This window comes from Typopeltis vanoorti, chromosome 20 (assembly GCF_054136105.1).
Source record: "Typopeltis vanoorti isolate ZY-2024b chromosome 20, IOZ_Tvanoo_1.0, whole genome shotgun sequence".
NCBI lineage: Eukaryota > Metazoa > Arthropoda > Arachnida > Uropygi > Thelyphonidae > Typopeltis > Typopeltis vanoorti.
The window spans coordinates 109,830,419-109,853,990 of record NC_143568.1 but is presented as its reverse complement, the minus strand read 5'-3'; the positions used below and the strand labels follow the sequence as shown (position 1 = coordinate 109,853,990).

Genomic DNA, 23,572 nt, shown 5'->3' with positions numbered 1-23,572 from the left:
ATCTGAGAGTTGGGTTAGAAATAAGCACTTGATCAAAGAATAAAGATGACAGATATGAGGGTTCTGATAAAAATTAGGGAGTGAATAGAACTTGACACTGTTAGCATTCAAGAATGTGTAAGCAGAGCTATCTAAGGTGGTATGGCCACAGGTGAGGAAAGGCTAGCCAAACAGATCCTAAGATGGCAGGAAATAGATCCAGCAGAAGACCGAGGTCTAGGTCCTGGATTCCCAATTTGTGCGTTGCGGCTGGTAGAATATGGCTACACTGCAATATGCTACGAGTGGTTGTAACAGTGATTTTTAATAAAAGAAGAAAAATGACTTAAGGTTCCACCATGGCAGATACTTAAAAAATATCAAAGGCCTGTCGTGTTTCATACATATTAAATATTTTATATTATTTTAATTATTTGCTATGGAAGGCCTTTAATATTTTTTCAAATTTCCGCCATGGCAGACCTTGATTCCTTCTTAAAAAATACAAATGCAGTGTTATCATTAGAATAAAATTCTATGTTACAAATAGTAAACTGAAAAAAATATTCACTATGATGCAAAATTCAATATCAAAATTAATTTTTAATTGGTGTCTGGACTGTCGAATACAGACCATCGAATAAAGGTGAGTTGCTCTCATAACACAGTTGAAGATCACCCTCTATGTTTTGCTGGAATTTCAGTGGTACTTTCTTGAGTTTACAGAAGAGGCTGCACTGGTATGAAATCCATTCTATGTTTCTCTGAATGTAGCCAGCATTTCCGATGAAGTACTGGATGAGTTCTTGGATCTGCAGAACGATTCCTCAGCATGTAATTTGTTTTATGAAAAATTGCTGACTCAGTTCTGGTATGCTATGCATCAGTCATATCCAAATGTCGCCATGCTTGCCTTTTGAGTTTTACTTCCATTTGTCTCTATATGTATCTCTGTGAGAGTGGATTTTCAATGCCTTTTCATATCAAAAGAAAGACAAGAAACAGACTGAAAATTTGAGGATGATATGAGGTTGGCTTTAACAAACACTTGGCCACAAATTTTGAAGCTGGTTGCCCAGATGCAAGTACAACCATCACATTAAATGCTAGGTTAGAATTATATTCTGAAAAATCTTTTTGAAATGCATTTTCTTTACTCTATTAAAATGCCTTTTTATGCAAATATGGCATGGGTCTCAGTTTACTTAGCTATTATAAAAGGGGATTGTGACTCGGAAAAGACTGGGGAAAACTGGTTGGACTGATTCAGTCAGAGGAGCCTTAGGAGCATGAAATGTTAAATAAGACAATATTGAGTGCTGTCAAGTAATAATCTAATTTGGAAAAAAACTGTTGACAGGAGATTTTTAATAATGTGATGCTGTTGTTAAATTGTGAATGAAACTATGTTGTGTAATTTATTTTTTTTTCATTCACATTTAACATTGCATATTATGTATTAATCATAATTTGTATAAAGATTATTTATTGTTCCTTAATTAAGGATTACTATTTAAATATTTATTCTAAACTTAACCTACTATTAATTTGTTAAGCAATAATATGTGCAGAATTTATGATAACTAAATATATATGTAAAGTAACGAAAAGTGTATTATAAATAATTGTATACGTAATGAAAGAGCACTGATTAAGTAGCTCAAATATTCTGTTTATTCTTATTTGTGAACTTTTAATGTTATGTAATCACTTATGTAAGAGTAGAGCGTTGTATTACATTAGCGAAATGTTTACGTTCATGCGTTGTCATGGAGACGCATGAAATAAACGAGCACGAGTCGAATACAGCGTGACCTTCGGACTGAAAGGGTTGGAAAAGAAATAAGAGAAGATTATTAATTAGAAAGAAGAGAAGATTATTAATTAGAGAGAAGAGAGGAAGTTTTTGCGGAGCGGGAAGGAAGGTATGATACAAGCAAAAGAAGTGGAAGAAAATTATAAGTTCTCTAGGGCAGAAATTCATGAGAATAGTGTTTAGAAGTGAGCCAAAACATAGTGAATCATATACTTAGCTGCAAGTGAAGTCAGCTGTGTTGTAAAGGAAAATTAATGCCGTATCCGGATAAATAAAGAACTGGACATTCAATGAAAAATTCTGATTAGTTCCAGTTAGTCTAGGATTACGTCTTAATACTATGTTGCCCTGAGAAGAATTATATTGAATTAACTAGTTTGAGAAAAGTAAACAAGGAAAGATATCAGTGCCTTATTGATGTGTTTTTTTTTTGAGTAGTGAAGCACGATTAACAGTAGTTCAGTTAAATCGTTGGAGAATCTTTATTAATGTGTTCCGCTAACGTAAATAAGTTAATTCATAAGTGTGCTCACAATTAATTGATGTATTGAAGATTGTATCTGGTAAGAGTAGTCATACTTGTTTGTTTATTCTAACATTAACATATCTTCGAAGTTTAAAGTCCGAAATAAGATTGCTTGGAATATTGTCTACCTTGGAATATTAGTGCTTCCTGTGAATTTAAATATTAAGTAGAGCTGGTGGATATGTGGAGACTGTTTAAATAAGAAGTTTCGTTTTACTAATTTGAGTTAAGAAAGCTTGTGATTTTGAAACTGTGAATTGTATGTGAAAGTTTAGAACATTGAATTGGCATGAGTGACTTAGCAAGATGTATTAAGTTGATTGTAATGTTTCATTTTAAAGCAGAATTCTTGTATTTGTTATATATATCATATATTAAATGTTTTATTTTGTTAATCTAAATATTGTGTTTGCCTGAATTCCTTTTTATTGCACCGTTCATAAATATTCGAATCTTGCAGGAACCCCAAGTGGAATAGTAAATAATTCGGCCTAAACTAATGAGAAGACTGCTAACTTAATTAAGAATTGATCCTACTATTTTATATAGACTAATCTAAAAATAGGGTGGCGCAGTATAATTATAAATTTCTCTACTTTTGGATCGGTGATCAATTTGCGATTAAGTGTTATATTGATAAGAGTGACTTGAACCAAGATGGCGGATTTAGAACATAACATGAAAATAGAACGTCACGACACTGTCATAGTAGCCTGAACACCCCTTGAGTTTATATATCAGGAAACTGATGACGATGATGTATTTTTTAATTTGTGATAAACTGGAAGGAGATAATGTCTAATGATATGTGACAGATAAAGAGGATAGTTTCAAAATAGTAAATAAGTAACATTTAAGATGGAGTAACTTCTGACAGTAAATTGTATCATTTGGCTAAAGTCATTCATAAAAATATAAACTATCCTGTTATTATTTTTATTTTAGTAATTTGGTGTAGCATTTTAAACAAACTACCCATGCTGATAATTATACAATTATCTTATATATTAACAATAAACTCTTACTTAAATTCAGTCTAATGACTTCATTAGTTTTATAACAAAAGCACTATGGGCAAATCATACAGCATTTATAGACTAGAGTAACAAGATCTGCAAGTAATGGGATAAAAATGTCACGATGTGGTAATATATATATATATCATTCCCTTTACTTTTTTTTTATATGTAATCATCATCGAAAGTTTTAGCAGCCATTGTATATTTTGTTAATAATAAAATGTTGAAATTGATGGGCCCATCACATTGTTAATTATGCTGCTATTGCTATCACCACCAAATCAAACACCAAGTGGAAGTTCTGAGTTCAGTCTTTTCCAACTTTAGTTGCACCTTTGATATTATCTCCTTCCATCTCGTTATTCCAGCCTTAAAACCTATTGCTGGTCTTAAAGTATCAGATGTCATATAACACATTGTATAGTGAGACTCACTATAACAAATCAAGAGTTCCGGGCAAACCACTGCAGCAGCAATTCTGTTTGAAATGCAATTCACAATACATGTTTCACCATTATGAATGCTGATTATCCTATATAAATATATCTGGTTTAACTGGATCATCTTGTTACAGTATAACTCACTTATTTGAAGATACTAATTCATTGCTTTCATTAGGATGTTTTAAAAATATTAAGTTAGTTCAAATTAATATTTTTAAGCTTTAATTTAATGTGATGTTTCAGTTTAATTAAATTAATTTTTTATAGGAATCCCACCCATAAAAGGCTGTTAGATTATAGTACATTAGTATTAGTAAAATGGGTGGACTGAATTTAGGTAATCTGAAAACCCTGCTCTGGTGAACAGATGAATTTTTTTTTCACACCATTTTGGGCTTCTAATAAGCAGGACAGCTTCTCACTGTGCAATCAATTTCATCTTCCATGCAAAGGATTCTAACCCATAGTCTGTTGGTTGAAGAGGAGATATGATACAGAGTCATATTTAGACACATTACTTGCTATTTTGTTGATTCTGGTTGTGAGAAGGGTAACAGTTTGGGTTCTTTTCCATTGTTGCTTTACTACCTGAAACAAAAATCTTCATTAAACAGCTACAGTAAAAGAAAAGAAAACACCTGTATGTTTATGCAGAATTAAACCTGGATTAAGAATGAGATGAATATGTTAATTATGATAAAGAAAATGATCTAAACATAAGAACTACCTCTTCAGCAATGATATCCTTTAGCATAGCTTCTCTTCCATAGGAAACCCTGTTGTTAAAAAATCAAATATTGCTATACTGTCAAATAGTCAAACTGTAAGAATATATAAATTTCATTTATACAGGGTGTCCCAAAATTCACACAAGATTTAAATTTAGCGCCATTTGTGCGGTAAAGTGTTGCCAACGAGAAAAAAAGACAGCGTGACAGCTGACAGTTCAGGGTTATTAAAAATGACCACACACAGCGACGAGAGTTCGTTGAATGGATTATGGAACAACAACAAGTGGATGCTTATTTTTCGAACAAAATCATCTTCAGCGATGAGGCTCATTTTCATTTTGATGGCTTCGTTAATCGACAAAACTGTTGCATTTGGGGTTCAGAACATCCACAAGTGATTGTTGAGAAACAAATGCATCCACAACGTGTCACTGTTTGGTGCAGATTTTGGGCTGGAGGCATCATCGGTCCATTCTTCTTTGAAAATGCAGCTGGTAAGGCAATAACAGTTAATGGTGCTCGCTATCGCGACATGATAATCCATTTTTTTGTGCCTAAATTGCAAGATATGGATGTGGACGACGTGGTTTCAACAAGACAATGCCACATGCCATACAGCCCGAGAAACAATTCAATTACTGCATGAATCATTTCCTGGTCATGTAATTTCCCATTTTGGTGATCAGAATTGGCCGCCCAGATCATGTGACTTAACGCCGTTGGACTTTGGGGTTTTTTGAAGTCTAAGGTTTATGCCAACAAGCCCACGACCACCCACGCCTTGAAGGAGGAAATTAAGCACTGTATCAACGAAATTCAGCCACATTTATGCAAAATGGTCATGGAAAATTTCGACAAAAGAGTGCGTATGTGCCAGCAAAGCCGTGGAGGCCATTTACCCAATATGCTATGCCATGCATAACCCTATACTGTATACTTTATGAATCAATAGGAAATTACAATTTTTAATTAAAAACCTGTGTTTTCTATCAAAATTACTTCTTGCATGAATTTTGGGACACCCTGTATAAGTCCAAATTCAATATGTCTATTTAAAAATTATAAATATTAGATAACTTTGTTATTTCAGCTTCCATGGTGAACAGAAAAATACTCTTTTGGGGTGGGGGTGGGGAGAGAATGCATTCAGTTACGGCACTGTTGTAAAAGCTGATGATTGTTACAAATCATTATATCTCAATATTCTGTGACCAGACCTTTCTTTAAAAAGCAAACGAGCTATTTAATTTCTTACCTATTAACAAAGAAAAACTCTTGTGTCTGTCTCTATCAGATACTAAGTTCTGTGTGCATGCAAGCTTTGGTATTTTGGACAAACTAGCTGTTCAAGACCACCAATATTATATCTACTAATCAAAAAATTGTAAGTCTTGTCTCACTCAGCATGAAGAGAGAATACATCAGGCATAACAGATTTTTGATCCACAGAAGCTGATGCAAGTATAAGCATTTGTTTAAAGAAAGCTTTGAGACTTTATTACATTGCTCTGATTTAAATTAGAATGATTGCCTTTCCTTACTAAAATTATGGGAAATTTTAATCTTTAGTAACTGTAGTAATCCTCAGTAACTGTAACACACACACACACACAGTCATCCCTCGACTTACGTCCATGATCCCATACGGAAATAAATAACATTGTTGAATATACTTTCGAACAAGATGCAAGCATAAAATAAAAAGTTTTCTATTTAGCAACAATGCCATGTGCAGTGGCAACAGCGCATTCAGCTGCAACCTCCCTCAGCAGTGCACGTCTTCAACAGTTCCTCTGTTGATTTTGTGTTTGAGAAATAGGTTATTTGTGTATTTATCGTTAAATATTTTGCGATGTTTTGCGCAACATGGTCCCCTACATGCACAATCAAAAAACCTAGTGAAGAATCATAGAAAAAGAGGCGAGCAATTGATCTTGAAACGAAGTTGCAAGTTATAAAGCAACATGAAGCTGGTAAGCCAGTCAATGTGATCGCACATGACTTCGGATGGTTTCATTCTACAGTGATGACCATTTTGAAAAATAGGGATAAAATCATAGAGGCTGTGAAAGGATCTGCCTCCAGCAAGTAGCTTTACAACATCACAGATAGGACCTTGTTGTTGCTTCATCACTACTGTCGATTTAATGGAGGCAGATCCTTTCGCAGCCTCTATGATTTTATCCCTATTTTTCAAAATGGTCATCACTGTAGAATGAGACCATCGAAAGTCATGTGCGATCTATCATAGATAGAGGACCTGAGCCAAAAGCACATACCCCTTAGCAGTATGACTATGACTGCTAAGGCACTAAGTGTCTTCAAACATGTTGAAGGAGAAAGCAGGACCCAATTACGACTACAAATTCAATGCTTCTTCCAGTTCATGAGATTCAAACAGCATTTTGCACTGCATAATGTGAAAATATATGGTGAATCTGCAAGTGCCAATGAGAAGGCTGCCAAATAGTTTGTGGAGAAATTGGATAAAATTGTTATGGAGGAAAATTATTTGCCACAGCAAATATTTAATATTGGTGAGACCTCCTTGTTTTGGAAAAAAAAAATGCCCAAGCAGACATTCATCCACAAAAAGGCTAAAATCTATGCCTGGTTTCAAAACTCTTAAAGACCGTATTAAGATTCTGTTAGGGGGTAATTTGGCTGGATATAAACTGAAACCATTTATGATATGGCACAGTGAGAATCCACAAGCCTTCAAAAATATTAGGAAGTATATTCTTCCAGTTCATTATCGAAGCAATAAGAAGTCGTGGATGACTCAAAAATTATTTGCAGATGCCTTAATCTGTTATGCGAGTGAAATGGAAACCTATTGTGTAAAAGAAAATGTAGAATTTAAAATTTTATAATTCTAGATAATGCTCCAGGTATCCGTCTTATAGCGGTGATCATCCCCAAGTTCAAGGTCACGTATCTCCCTCCAAACACTATTGTTCCAACTGATGGATCAGGTAGTTCTTGCAGTGTTTAAGGCTTATTATCTATGGAGAACATTTTTCACAAGCCATTTCTGCAACTAAAGGAAATGACCAGACTCTCATGCAATTCTGGAAAGTATTCAATATTCATCATGCTATTAAGGACGAAGTGACCTCTCAATGCATGAGTGGCATATGGAAAAAGACATTAAAAGGTTTGTGTGCGATTTTGGAAGTTTTGAAAAAAATGAAGACCTTTGTATATTGAGTAAAGAAATAGTGGGCCTGGCAAACACTCGGAATCTCGAAGTGAATGATGATGACATAGTTCAACTCATAGAAAGTGCCCCAGAACAGTTGACCAACAAAGAATTGGTCAAACTGGAGGAACAACATGTTGCAGAAGAGGAAGAATGAGAAAAGGAAGAGGGAAAAGAGAAGCAAGAAGAAGTAGTATACAATCCACAGTGAAGGGGCTTGCATCTCTGCAGTTAGCAATGTTCTCAAAATGGCTGAAGACATGGACCCCAATGTTGAACGTTGTTTATTAGTAGAAAGGAAAGTGCATGATGCATTTGCTTGCTATAAACATATTTATGATGAAAAGAAGGAGAGGAATAAGCAAAACACATTGGACATTTTTATCAAAAAAAAAAAAAAGTTACACCAGAAGAGCTGCAGCCTGGTCCTTCACATAAGGGAGGTAATGAAGATGTGATTATTCTCCTGTTTTATAGTGGCATTAATGCACAGTACAGTTTTATAAGGGGTTTAAAAATTAAAATGACAGTATACTTATTATGGTTAAGTCCCTAACCCCTATAACTCTATTGATTTAATGTATCGACTTACATATATATATATATTATAATTAGACCTCTATGGAGTCAGGGACTCATTGAGGGAGGAACTCTTAAACTCATTCACACTAGATGCATTTACTACTTCAATAGGCAGACTGTGTCACTCACCCACTGTTATATGAGAGAAAAATCTAACGCTTACTTGTTTCTTAACCACATGCAAACTTAACTTCCATGAATGCCCTCTTGTCCTCTCTCCACCTTACACATAATGAAAAACTTTATCGACTGATATCCTATAACGAACTCTCAAAAGTTTATAGACCTCTATCATATCACTTCTTTTTCTTCTGTCTGCCAGAGTCTTCAGTCCACATACTCTCAATCTATCCTTGCAGTCAACATTCCATAATCCCAATATGATATTTGCAACTCTTCTTTGCTGCCTTTCCCCAGCTTTTTTATCCCTTTGGAAGCCAGGAGACCAAATCTGTGCTCAGCAGTCCAGGTGTGGTCATTATCAAGGCAACATAACTTCCATATCCTTATATGTTGGCATTCATTTAAACAACTTTAAACTGAGTTACAAATACAACTCAGAGGATAATTGTCCTCTGAGTTGTATTTCAACTTTGAACTTCAACTTTCTATCCATCAATAACTCCAATCTCTAGACTAATCCATTACTCCACGCATAATCCCAACAATATAACATGCTGTTGGATATTGCTTCACACCCAAGTGCATAACTTTGCACTTACCAATACTAAATTGACAGCCATTACCATTTGTCCACACTTCCAGACTATTCAAATCATAACATTAATGCTATATAGCAGTAGCATATCTGATTGCCCTGCCTATCTTTGCATCATCAGCAAACAACTGAAGATCTCCTGTCAACCCTTTTCCAATAGCATTAATGTATAGATTCAACAACAATGGTCAAGGACTGATCCCTGAGGCATACCACTGGTCACCTTAAATATGGCAGATTCACATCCCTCATATATCAGTTTTCGATAAAAAAAAAAAAAAAATCAGCTACCATCTTTTTTGTTCCCATATAGGGAGTAGGAGAGGCCATTTTTTTGGCCCTATCTAACTTTTGGAGACTGAGTGGGCAGTTCAATCTCCACTGGTAGCCAATCAGAGATAGCTGGCCAAAGGCTATCACTAATTAATCGGCATGCAGTGAAGAAGGTGACTAGTAAGTGCCGCCATCTGGTGGTCCCTAACCCCTAACACAATATTTTTAATGTCTGAAAAAATAGTGTGGGTTCGACGGCTGATTTTCTTGAGTTTACGGGACAAAAAACCCGCTAGCCCGTGCCAGAGATCGACTAACTCTGGAACTGGCCGAGAAAAGGCTTAGAAAAAGTTCCTCTAGTCAGCGACTAGATTTGAACGCCTTTCGTTGTGCGGTCAAGCGCTGTAGAGTGCAAACGTGAGCTAGACAGGTGCCTCAGCTGTAACATTATTATAACGTTAATTATAATAATGTTACAAAACTGCTCAGACATTGACCTCCCTTTAGTAAACCCATGCCACACAAACACATACTGATCAAGTTTAGTCAGATGACTATGACCACTACTTTTTAATTTGTATATTAATGATACAGCAGAAGATTTGAAGGGGAATATTTATTTGTTTGCTGATGATGCTAAACTAAGGAGGGCAATATTTGATAAAGGTGATGTAGATATCTTACAAGATAATTTAAATAAACTGGCAGTGCAAACAACGGACAATGGTTGTCAATTCAATGTTGTAAAAGGTAAGGTAATGTACTTTGGGATGAAAAGATTACATGCTTCATATCACACTGATGGGACTAGATTACAAGATTGATGAGGATATGGATCTTGTGGTGATGGTGGATAGAGAACTGAAATTCAGAAGATATACTGTAAGAGTTGGCAAAATAGCTCAGAGGATTACTTGTATGTTGAAGAACACATTGATAAGTAAAGACAGGGTGGTTATTACACCTTTTTATAAGGCTATGATTTGGTCACGTTAGCTACTGTGCACAGATCTGGTCACCTGTGTTTCTTGGGGGATCAGGGAGGTGGTGGAGGGGATTCAGAGATGAGTGACCAAACTGGTGATGGGTGTGGAATGTTCCCTATGAGGACAGATCAAGGGTGTGTGGGTTGCAGAGTTTAACTAGCAGGGAGGAGATATGACAGAAACTTATAAGTTACTAAAGGGATTCCATTAGATTGACACAGAAGAAATTTTTGAATGTATGGAGAGTAGGGGAAAAGGGGGAGTAGTCACACTTGGAAGATGTCTACAAGTGTGGTTGTAGGCATCTTCCAAGGTTGTTGCAGAGTAGGTTCTTTACTTGGAGAGTGGTAAATGAGTGGAATGGACTGTCAGAAGCGGTTGTGAGCACCCCCGACACTGAATAGGTTTAAGGAGATGTATGATAGGTGCTGTGTTAATGGATTAAGTAATAATTCAATACATTCCTGTTCTTTCTTATCATGAGATTTCTCTTCTACCCAATCAATGTTTGAAAAATTAAAGTCACCCATAATGATCATTCGTTTGCTATCCATATTCTAGGCTAAACTGGCGATGCATTTCTTCTTCCACTGCAACTGAGCTGCCAAGTCTATAACAACACCCCACCATATATTCCATTCTGTTAACTTCCACTTCACACCAGATAGACTCAAACTCACCGCTATATGGGACATTGTTACCATCATGGTTTTCTTGTGTTTCTACCATGAAGTGATCACCTGGGTTGCAATCATATGAGAACTTCTATAAAGAAGGATTACATGTGGAACTACAAGGCTGGTGATTATGCATGAAATCTGGAAGAAGAAGGCATTGTGGAGGCAACATAAGATAAATGTTGGTAATAATCAGTTGCATGAAGAGTACAAAGAGCAGGCTAAGAAGGTAACTCAGTTGGTAAAGGAAACAAAAGTGCAGTATGAGAAGAAATTAGCCAATCAAGACAAGAAAAATTCTAGTGAATTTATTCGATATGTGGCAAGTAGAACAAAAAAAAAAAATAACCATGGGAGGATGATGATAGCTAACACTGGTAGACTGGTTACCAATGTTGTTTATTTTTAACGGTATATATTAGAACACAGAAAAATAAGTAAATAATTAATTTATTAACTTATTGCTGATATTTCGCTGGTGTTATAACCAGCATCTTCAGAGCACAAAAACACAGTTTATCGCAATACGCGAGACTATAACAACATGGTGTAATCAACAGACTAGTTAAACAAAATTATAGCAGCAACACAAAGACTTGGGGGGGGGGGGGGTGGGGGGGGGGGGGGGTGGGGGGGGGGGGGGGTGGGGGGGGGGGGGGGTGGGGGGGGGGGGGGGTGGGGGGGGGGGGGGGTGGGGGGGGGGGGGGGTGGGGGGGGGGGGGGGTGGGGGGGGGGGGGGGTGGGGGGGGGGGGGGGTGGGGGGGGGGGGGGGTGGGGGGGGGGGGGGGTGGGGGGGGGGGGGGGTGGGGGGGGGGGGGGGTGGGGGGGGGGGGGGGTGGGGGGGGGGGGGGGTGGGGGGGGGGGGGGGTGGGGGGGGGGGGGGGTGGGGGGGGGGGGGGGTGGGGGGGGGGGGGGGTGGGGGGGGGGGGGGGTGGGGGGGGGGGGGGGTGGGGGGGGGGGGGGGTGGGGGGGGGGGGGGGTGGGGGGGGGGGGGGGTGGGGGGGGGGGGGGGTGGGGGGGGGGGGGGGTGGGGGGGGGGGGGGGTGGGGGGGGGGGGGGGTGGGGGGGGGGGGGGGTGGGGGGGGGGGGGGGTGGGGAACCTTCCAAGCATGCTTGGATTTCGTAACCGAAATACGAGGATAGAATGGTCACTCCTATGCCTCAAGGTATTCTTGGCTGTATCCGTGTATGTTCACGGGGCCGGTTTGCCTGCTTGCGGGATGAAAAACGCCAGATAAACTGGCGGGAAAAACCCTACTGCCCGCGCCCAAGACCGGCTAACTTGGCTATGGCTGAGGAAGATCCTAGAGCTCCTCACGTCTCCGACGGGAATCGAACCTAGGACACTCCTTCCCCAGGCATATGGTTGCGAAGCGCAAAGCCACTAGGCTAACCGCGCGGACTCACTTGGGTGATAGACTTTTGAAAAGTGATCACTCAGTAACTCGACTATTACATCTGATTTTGTCACCTCAATACCATCAGCACCCACTAAGGTTATCCTTCCGAAGTCATTCTTCCTCTTACTTGCCACATAGCGGAAGAACTCTTTGGGATTACCCTTGATCTCTTTGGCTAAGGTCTTCTCATAATCTGATTTAGCTTTTCTTACTATGCTGGTAACCTTCCTAGCTTGAGCCTTGTACTGCTCATGGGTGTCCTGATCGCCTTTCTCCTTGTAAATTCTCCATAACATTTTCTTTTTTTGCAGTTCAAGCTTGATACTACTGCTCATCCATCTAATGCCTGCCTTGTTTGACCTCCTGACCATGGGGACACAATCTGATATTGCTTTCCTCAGATACCCGCTGATTTTATCCCAAGCACTGCTAACATCTTTCCCTTGCAATATGTTCTGCCATGGGATGGCTGCAAGCTCACTCCGAAGCTTGTTATAATTGCCTAACCTGTAGTTCCGTACATACCCCTTCTTAATAGAAAAATCCACAGATTTTGCAACCTCCCAAGTCAATACCACATGATCGCTTTCACCAACTGGAGGTAACGAGGACACCTTACTTATGCATATAACCTCTGAACCAATAATCAGGTCCAACACTCTCACACCACGTGTCCCTTCAGTTACGTGCTGTTTCAAGTAATTATCTCGTAGAAGATGTATGAATTCCATTTCCTTTTTGCTACGTGATATTTCCTCCTTCCAATTGATATCACCGTAATTAAAATCCCCCATAATAATCACCAAGCCTTCACTCATTGCACTAAGTTGCTGATGCATGAATTCAATATCTCCCCCCGTACTCCCTGGCCTATAGCAGCATCCAACTGTATATTTGGTTGCGTTGGTCACTATTTCGCACCAGACTGCCTCAAATGAACTCTCATTCACATGTCTATCATCATGATATACTACTTTCTTTGGCTGCAACACATCAGCTATCATCAACAGTACTCCTCCTCCTGTTCTATCTTCTCTATCCTCCCTGAAAATACTGTACCCATCACATTCAATTCCAGTGACCACATCTTCTGCTGACAGCCAAGTTTCACTAATGCCTACAACTTTTGGTGAGATTTCACTGACTAATGCCAAAAATTCTTCTCTCTTATTTCGAATGCTTCTAGCATTGGTATACAAAAATTGCAGATTCCCTCTGGATCTTGTACCGGCTTTAGAACTGATATATAAGTCACTAACTACCGTAGTCCTATGCCGATTTTTATCCCCTCTCTTCTGCAATTTATTCAGCCTATAAGGATCAATAAATACACAATCAGTGCTAAAGTTTCTCTCTCTTACACTCAACCTTTTCAATATTAGTTTCCCTGCCCAATAACTTCAACCTGTTCAGAAAACAATAACTTCTTCAATCGCTTATGTCCTTCCATGTTAAGATGCAGTCCATCTCTAGCATACAACTGCCTTTTTCCTTCAAACACACTCCAAACATCAACAAACTCCAGACCTCTTTTTCTGCACATTCTTGCAATCATATCATTCATTATCATTGCTCGTCTACTTAACTCGTAATTGTCAAAACGAGGCAGCACACACACTATTCTCCCATTGACATTTTTCCTCTTCACAATATCTAATAATGGTCTTAAATCTTTTCCTACCCGATTTATACTACCTCTCAGGTCATTCGTATCCACCATAACTATCATCTTGTCTGCTTCATGCCCTCTCTTTATTGCTAAAGCCACTCTTTCTATTGTCCCATCAGCCAAGCACTCCTCATGCATACCACTCTTCATACCCTTAATCATAGAATCACCATATATTTTACCACTCTTAACTTCATTCAAGTCCACACTCATGGACTCATTCTCTACACTATTCAGCATGACTCTCCCAGCTTCATTACTCAACTCTCTATTACTTATCCCCCCCCCACTCTCACTACATCTCATTTCTTCTAGGCCACTTGTGGTTTTATTATGTTGACTCCCAATCACTCCCATACTCCCTGGCCTATAGCAGAATCCAACTGTATATTTGGTTGTGTTGGTCACTATTTCGCACCAGACTGCCTCAAATGAACTCTCATTCACATGTCTATCATCATGATATACTACTTTCTTTGGCTGCAACACATCAGCTATCATCAACAGTACTCCTCCTCCTGTTCTATCTTCTCTCCTGACTGCATGCCTGTTGACTGCTTTTTACCACTTTTTCTTCCATTTTCATGTCACCTTTATCATCTCTAACTTCTTTTACAGCACTCTTTCCTCCATTCCTAAGTTTCTTCAACAACCTCCAGAATATTTTACCACCTTCTTGATATTTATTTTCTATGTTCTTGCCAAAGTCCTCCATTAACTTTTGTTTAGCTAGTTTTACACAGTGTTTAGCTTTCTTACATTTGTCTCTCTATTCTGTAAGAGCACAAGCCGACTTATTTGGCAGGAACTTTTGATATGCTTTCTTCTTTTCCTTCACTGCTTCTTTAACTTCCTGTGTCCACCAGGGAGTTCTAATTTTTCTATCCTTGCAGACAACTTCACCACATGCCTCTCTAGCTGAATCAATCAGGGCTTTCTTCAAGTCTTGCCACTGAATCTCCAAAGTTTGATTCCTGTTCTCAAACTCTTTCATTTTTTCTTCAATTATTTTTGTGTATTTTGGTCTACAGTTCACATCTGAGAGCTGCTCAACTTTTATTCGCTTTAAAACTTTCTTACATGTTATTCTTTTCAATATGAAATTCAATTTTATCCTGTTCAAGATAAATAGTGATCACTTCCAATTTCAAATCCTCTGTACACTCTGGTGTCCTGCACCAGGGAGAAAACATCACTATCAACAATAACATAGTCAATGAGACTTTTCTTATTCCTTGCCTCTTCTCTCCATGTGAATTTGTGCACATTTTTATGTTGGAACATGGTGTTAGTAATAACCAGTCCATGTCCTGAGCAGAAATCCAACAAGTATTTGCCATTATTGTTGTAATAGATTTCACGGTATGATATGAACACAGATGGATAAGAAAATAAGTATTCATTAACTTAGAAGCTAATATTTCGCTGGTATTATATCCAGCATCTTCAGAGCACACAACACAAAGTTTGTTACAAAAGCAAGACAACCACAATCCGGTGTAACAGTGTGACTAGTATAAGTAATTGCAGCATGCAACACAAGACTCAAGTCCTAATATAGCACCATCTAGGTTTAAAAAAAAAAAAAAAAAAAAAAAAAAAAAAATCAAAAGTTTTGAAATAGTAGTCCAAATGATAGTCTTAGAATAAGTTCATATCATACCGTGAAATCTATTACAACATGTCTGACGAACACATAAGCTTATCCACGTGTATATTTGCCATTATTATTAGCTTTGCTCTTTCTTCCAAATTTTCCCAAAATATTTTTGTATGTCTGACAATCATTTCCTACTCTGCTATTTAGATCCCCAACAAGGACCAACTTTTCATTTTTCATTGTGTCAGTTGCTTTTTCTAAAGCCTCAAAAAATTCCTCCACTTCTACCTTAGTAGAACCTTCTGTGGGACCATATGCACAAATAAGTCTCATTGTCCAGTTCCTCATTGTCATATTTGTCCACTTCACTCTACTTGAGATTGCCTGCCATTCAAGAAGATTAGCTCGTATTTTGTGTTGAATACTATGGCTACTCCTTTTCTTGATTATCATTGGCTGACTATAACATTTTGTATCTATTGCTCAGAAAGAACACACCAGTTTTTGTCTTTTTTGTTTCAGTCATCCCTATTATGTCAATCTGGAACTCATCTAATTCCTCAGCTAGCTCAATTGCTTTGCCATTTAGGCTTCTTATGTCAATAGTGCAGATCGTTAACTCTGATGATGTTGAGTTGGGGTGTGTTTTCAGATTTGTTCCAGTAGCTGACTTTTCGCTGTTTGCCCCGGTTGGCAAAAACAACCAGGCAATGCCCCAGCCGGCATGAAACTTTGCCATGTTGTACCATCATTTGGTATTTTGGTTTAAGAAAATAAGAATACAATTTGGTTGGCTAAATCTCAAATTGCTAGCCTATCCTCGTTCGTTCGGTATCCAGGTATATACCCAAAGGGTGCACCATGAGAAGGTGAGGATTGGGCATTAAGTCAGAAGTCTTGGTCGGTTCTCCGCATTCCTTTAAAGGCTATGTGGAGGTCTCCTCTCAGTTATACAGCTGTGACCCATAAGCATCCCACCTATTATATATATGTAGCAATATATATATATATATATATATATCTATTATATACGTAGCAATATATATCTACCTATTATATACGTAGCAATATACAGGGTGTTCGGGATAAATTTGACATATTTATAATTAATTATATTTTTCCGTAAGTTACATGTATTAACACACACTTCTCTTCATTTAAAAGTTTGGACCCTTCTTCATTCATATACAAGATGTCAGAAAGGATGGATAGCTGGAACCCACCTGAATCATGGAAGAGAATAACTTGTATCATGATGATTCGTGCCCGCCATCAAAATAAGGATATTACGACTGCTGCCCAACGCTCCCTGAATACAGTAAAAACAATCAGGCATGAACTAGAGACTTGCAATGGTGACTACGAGGATGTAGCAAGAAGAAAGATCCCTAGCAGACGATCTGATTGCGTTCGTACAGCAGAATTCCTCGCAAATCTGCAGGAACAGGTGTTGAAGAACCCTGGCATTGGAATTCGGGCTTTGTTCGTGGAGTTGCTAACCGTAGTCAAGCCCTGGATAACAAGGGTAGCCAATGGTAGGCCGTATGTATGGCAGCAGGATTCGGCCCCTTGCCACACCTCTGGGAAAAGTCAAAAATGGTTGTCTGAAAATTTCTACGACTTCACCAGTCCAAATGTTTGGCCTCCAAACTCCCCAGACCTTAACCCCATGGATTATTTTGTATGGGGCGCAGTTGAAAAAGACACCAATCGCACTTCCAGTAATACAAAAGCCCAGTTAATGGATAAAATTAAAACAGTTTTTGCGGCCCTTCCCAGGGAGACTGTAGCATCAGCTTGTTCGAGGTTCCGAAGCAGAATTGAAGCTGTGATCGATGCTAATGGTGGTTATTTTGAGTAAATCTTGTTGATAGTATTGTAATTAACTCTGCCTGTAATGTTTTTTTGTCAATTCATTAAATTTAATAGATACAAAGAAGATTTTCTTCTTCCTTACGAAACTGTCAAATTTATCCCGAACACCCTGTATATATATATTTTTTTCAGAATTCATTTTTACTCGGTTGGAATATTATTCAAAAAGCTTTAATGACTGTTACTGAGAGATAAAAAGATGACATGGTATATTTAAAAAGATACTACTAGTATCTTTTTAAATATACCATGTTTCGTTGAATAGATCAACATCTTCAGGTATCACAATCAAAGAAATATATAAAGAATTACAGAGACTTAAAATTGTAATAACAGAACAAGTACAAAAAGGCAGTAGCGTGTTTGAAAACAAAATGCGAGCTTGAGTTCCAAACAAACGTATACTATGTGCTGTCGCGAGTGCGCCAATACTGAACAGAGGCAACATGTACGTCAGAGAGATTGAAACTTAAGCTATTGTGATATGAGAAGAATCTAGAGAATTTCTCTAGATTTGACAATCTTTCTTTTGAGCTTATCATAGCACACATGGATGTTGGAAGTTTGAGTCCAGTTCACAATGTGTTGGTGGCCTTTGTCTGAGTTAACTGAAAAGAGAACGTGGCTAGACAGAGCGCTGGTTTTAGTCCTGTTATAGGAGATATCTCTACGGTGTTCTTCCAAACGTAGAAGGATGGATTTAGCAGTCTGGTCATAATCTGGCTTTCCACAATCACATAAAATCACCTTGGAGTTACAAAGAAACATTCGTCTTTCTCTTAGGTCACTTCATCCCTCGACTGTATGGTCTCCCCAAGATTCACAAAACAAACTGTCCACTCAGACCTATAGTTGAGGGCATACACTCTCCTACCTATAACCACTCCAAATATCTTGCAAGTTTTCTAAGAAATCTTTCTGGAATTTCCTCTTCACATATTAAAAACTCTGCAGATTTTGTTTCTAAAATCAAGGATATCAAACCTAAAAAAACAGATTTAATGGCCAGTTTTTGATATTCTTTCTCTCTTTACAAATGTATCTGCTCAAGAAGTCCTCGGTCTTCTCAAGAACAAATTATCAAAAAAAACTCTTTGCTCTACTCTCCCATTGTATAAAGTCTGGATACTTCAAATATGACAATAAGATCTACTCACAAAATTCAGGTCTGGCCACAGGCAGCCCGCTCTCTCCGATTCTCGCAGATATATTTCTCAACGATTTTGAAGAAAAAGCAATTAACTCCTTCCAAAATTCTAGTATCGCTATATTGATGATATTTTCCTCATCTGGGAAGATGGTGTCAACAACCTCAATTTATTTTTAGACCACCTAAACAAGTGTCATGAAAAAATCTCTTTTACCTTCGAAGTAGAATCCGATGACTGCCTCTCCTTTCTAGACCTGAAACTTACCAGATGTGCTGAGAGTATTAAAATCTCAATTTTTAGAAAGCCTACTTATACGGATAGATACCTTCATGCTTCATCCCATCACTATCCCCCACAAAAATTTGGTATTGTTTCCACCTTAGCTCACCAAGCCAAATCTTTATTTATAGAAGAAACAGAAATTGAAAATGAACTCCTTTTTCTTAAAAAAACTTTTATTAATAATGGTTTCTCTCCTAAGAAAATTGACAAATTTTTTTCCCTCTAGTCACTCAACTATTTCTGAAGATCCCTTTTCCCCCAGAGCCTTCATCTCTTTGCTTATATCAGCTCTCTTTCACCAAAACTGGCAAAAATTATCAAGAAGTTTAACTTCAGAACTTGCTTTACTATGCTCTCAAAACTTCATTCAATACTTAGTAAGCCTAAAGAGAAACATCTTCCTACTCAGTTTCCTGGAGTGTACAAGATTTTTTGTGATTGTGGAAAGCCATACTATGGCCAGACTGCTAAATCCATCCTTCTATGTTTGGAAGAACACTATAGAGATATCTCCTATAACAGGACTAGAGCCAGCGCTCTCTCTAGCCACGTTTTCTTTTCAGTTAACTCAGACGAAGGCCGCCAACACATTGTGAACTGGACTCAAACTTCTAACATCCATGTGTGCTATGATCAGCTCGAAAGAAAGATTCTTGAATCTAGAGAAATTTCTCTAGATTCAAGAAATTTCATATTCTCATATCAACAACAGCCTAAGTTTCAATCTCTCTGATGCAATGTTGCCTCTGTTCAATATTGGCGCACTTGCAACAGCGCATAGTATACATTTGTTTGGAACTCAAGCTCGCATTTTGTTTTCAAACATGCTACTGTCTTTTTGTACTTGTTCTGTTATTGCAATTTTAAGTCTCTGTAATTCTTTATATATTTCTTTGATTGTGATACCTGAAGATGTTGATCTATTCAATGAAACTTGTTAACTAGTAGTATCTTTTTAAATATGCCATGTCATCTTTTTATCTCTCGGTAACAGTCATTAAACCTTTTTGAGAGAGATATATATATATATATATATATATATATATACGTAGCAGTATATATATATATATATATATATATAATTCCTTTTACACTTTCTACATCCATAACATCAACATTTTGAGACCTCCATGATGTTTATCTTCTATATTCTTGCCAAATTCTTCCTATGACTTCTGTTTAGCTATTTTTATATACAGAGATTAATTACATTTCTTTCTGTAACTCTTTTCCAGAACACTGGCTGATTTAAGTACTACTGTCTCTTTAACTTCTTGAGTCCATCATAAAGTCCTACTTTTTCTATCCTTGCAGAAACTTCACCATATGCATGTCTGGTTGAATCAGTGTTTTCTTTAGTTTACCACTGAGCTGGCCTTCAAAACTCTTTCATTTTTTTCCTTAAATAATATTTGCATACGTGAATCAACAGAACACATCCCAAAGGCTTCTCAACTTATATTATTTTTTAAACAATAAATTACACGATAACCACTGTAATTAACTTTAATGAAATGAGTGTACTTTGCATGTACCATGTACTTTCATTTCATTAAAGTTAATTGTAATTTATTGTTTACAGTCTTTTTTGTAACTTTCTCTCATCTTATTTTTCAATATGACATTTATTTTTATTCTTCTAAAAATTAAATGATTACTATTACTACTACTATTATTACGGGCAACTCCAGGGAGTCATTGGACTCATCGAGGGAGGCCCCAAATCATATTCATCACAACTATTTGACATTCATACAGTATCTATCATACCTCGCCTTAAACTCATTCACTGTCACAGCATCCACCACAGACTCAGGGAGTGCATTCCACTCATTCACCGATGAGTGGAATGCGCTCCAGAAAGCAATCATCAATGATGATTGCTTTCTGTTTCATATCACTGTATATTATTGCAGTGGTCTCCAAACTTTTCGCCGTGAGGGTCACATCGGGTACTTCAACACTGTTCAGAGGACCGTAGTAATAAAAAACTCTAGGACTAGATATACAAGTTTTATTGAAAGCAGATAAAAACTGATTACAGAGTATGTGAGATTAAATTATCGTACATTAATGACAACGAACACTATCAGCAAATTCTTATATTTTTATCACAAATTATAATAAAACCATTAATATGAATGATGTAACTGTGTTTGTGTTTATAAAATCTTATTAAACTCAAGTTCAAATTTTGAAGTGCTAATTACAAGTAGCGATTTCAAATGTTCATCACATAAATTTGCCCTGTATTTTGACTTGATATATTTCATTCGGGAAAAAGTGTGCACGCAAAGATACGTTGTCCCAAAAATATAAATTTACAAGCAAATTTCTTCAAATTTGCTTGTAAAATTTTGAAAAAATCAAATTTTTTTTCTTCGTTAGCCCATTTTAACCGACCTTTTACAGTCATAAAGACCATAACTTGGATTACGGTTACTTTTTGCTATTCGAGAATATATTTGAACATAATTTTAATTAATGCATTTGAAATCTATCAACATCCCGTGTTTTTTTTTTTTTTCGATTCTTATTGAAAAATTAGTCCAATTGGCAGGCCGCATAAAATCATATCGCGGGTTGCATCTGACCTGCCAGCCATAGTTTGGAGACCCCTGTACTATTGTATTCCAAATCTGAATAAAAATACCACTATCAACAATAATATAATCAAGACTTTTCTTATTTCTTGTGTCTTCTCTCTATGTTAATTTATGCACAGCTTTATACAGGAATACACTGTTAGTCCATGTCTTTAACAGAAATCCAGCATGAGCTTACAGTAGAAATTAATCACACCTGTGATGACAGAAGAATGTAGCCTATGATACATTAATACCACTGGGTGGACTAAGGATTTTTTTTTTTTTTTTATGTTTTTAATGATTTTTATAATTTTTCTTGTATTTATTTAGTTTTTACTCAATTCAGAAACCCTGCTCCAGAGACAAATGTTGAACTTTTCAAGACACTTCAGACCTCCAATAAGTGGGGCAGTGATCTCATGCTGTGTTCTGGAACTCACCTACCACCCTAAAGATAATCACAAATATCCAATCCTGTTATTAGATTCAAATACCTACCTCATGTTAGTTAGAGACTGGATATGCTGGCTACTCAGCCAACCAAGGCCAGCTGTAATTATTGTTATGGGCAATTCTGAGTGAGTTGTTTCACCCCAATTAAATGGGCATTATTACAGAACAGTTGGAATCAATCAAAATGTGATTTTGTTAATAAACCTTTGAACAGAAATAAGTATTCTACAATTTCAATTAATGTACCTTAATTTAATTAAATTACAGATAATAGTTATGGAGGGTAGAGCTAATGTTAACATTATACCTTTTTAAGTATAAATTTTAACTTTAAGAAGATGTCCATTATTATTGTTATTAACATCATGCCTGCAGCAGGATCCACTCTCAAACCAATAGGTTGGAGAGCAGGTCCTGCTGTGGGCATATGTTTGTGATTGTCTTTAGGTGGGAGATGAATTACATTGCCTGATGTGAGATCACTGCTACACTTATTGGAGACCTGAAAAAAGTTCCAATTTGGTTTCCAGACTATGTAAAAATTAAAAAAAAAAATATATAAAATTGATTAAAAAAAAAGTGAAAAAAATTAATTATATGAATTATATGTTGCCGAATTGAAGCCAAAAGCTTCAATTCGGCAACATATAAACTTATTTAAGTTAAGGGATATTACATCCCATATTGTTTCACAGCCGAATAAGAAACTCAGAGTTTCATGCCGAATATAGTAAATATATAAAGTTTGGTGAGTCCAAGCATAAGCAAATACCTGGATAGTGTTACAACTGACCCTAAAGGGAGTGCAACGTTGAGGCAACTTTGGTAAGGGTGGAGCAAGCTCCGATCACTACGCTTGATATTTCCCCATAATGTGAAATCCATCTCCTAGGAGCTGTATTACTGTTCTACATTATGAGTGAGAGAAGGTCACTACCCAGACTGGTTTCAACCTTTATTGAGGTCTCATCAGTGAGTAGGTAGACCTAGAAACACCAAGTTTGTAGCGAACAGAACTTACATATATCCTGCTATGAGAATTGCCAAGAAGGTGTCCTAATAAATGCTCCACCCTTACCATGAGTTGCCTCAGTGTTGCTCCCTTTAGGGTCAGTTGTAACACTATCCAGGTATTTGCTTACGCTTGGACTCGCCGAACTTTATATATTTACTATATTAGGCATGAAACTCTTCGAGTTTCTTATTCGGCTATGAAACAATATGGGATGTAATATCCCTTAACTTAAATAAGTGAAAAAAATTCTTAGCACGGCCATGGTACAAATGTACTATAGGTTTAATGATAAACTTTCATGAGTGAAAACCACATAAAAGTGCAATCTGGATTAGGCAGTGTATGAACAAAGATGGACAGAAACTGCATTTTTGAAGGCAGTTTCTGCCATCTCCTAAAAAGTCAAAAGGCCACTTCAAAGGACTAAAAGTACAGCTACTAATTTGTGCAAGAGGCAAATTTTCTGCATTTATTGTTCAAAGTTTGACTTAGATTTGTTACCAGTTGTTTTGCAATTGTTGCAGGCAGCAGCATATGCTGAGTATGAAGCTAGTTTCTGCCTCAAGCCACTTGCAATATGCTGTTTT

The 23,572-nt window shown here is 37.4% G+C and overlaps 1 protein-coding gene across 1 annotated transcript in view; it reads right to left on the bottom strand.

Moving 5' to 3' along the window:
* Positions 1-23,572, bottom strand: part of hob (bridge-like lipid transfer protein family member hobbit) — an 844,941-nt gene that overhangs the window by 192,744 nt on the left and 628,625 nt on the right. The window contains exon 36 of the mRNA XM_090409957.1: positions 4,511-4,559. Coding sequence (XP_090266083.1) covers positions 4,511-4,559 — 49 coding nt within the window. The remainder of the gene's footprint in view (positions 1-4,510; positions 4,560-23,572) is intronic.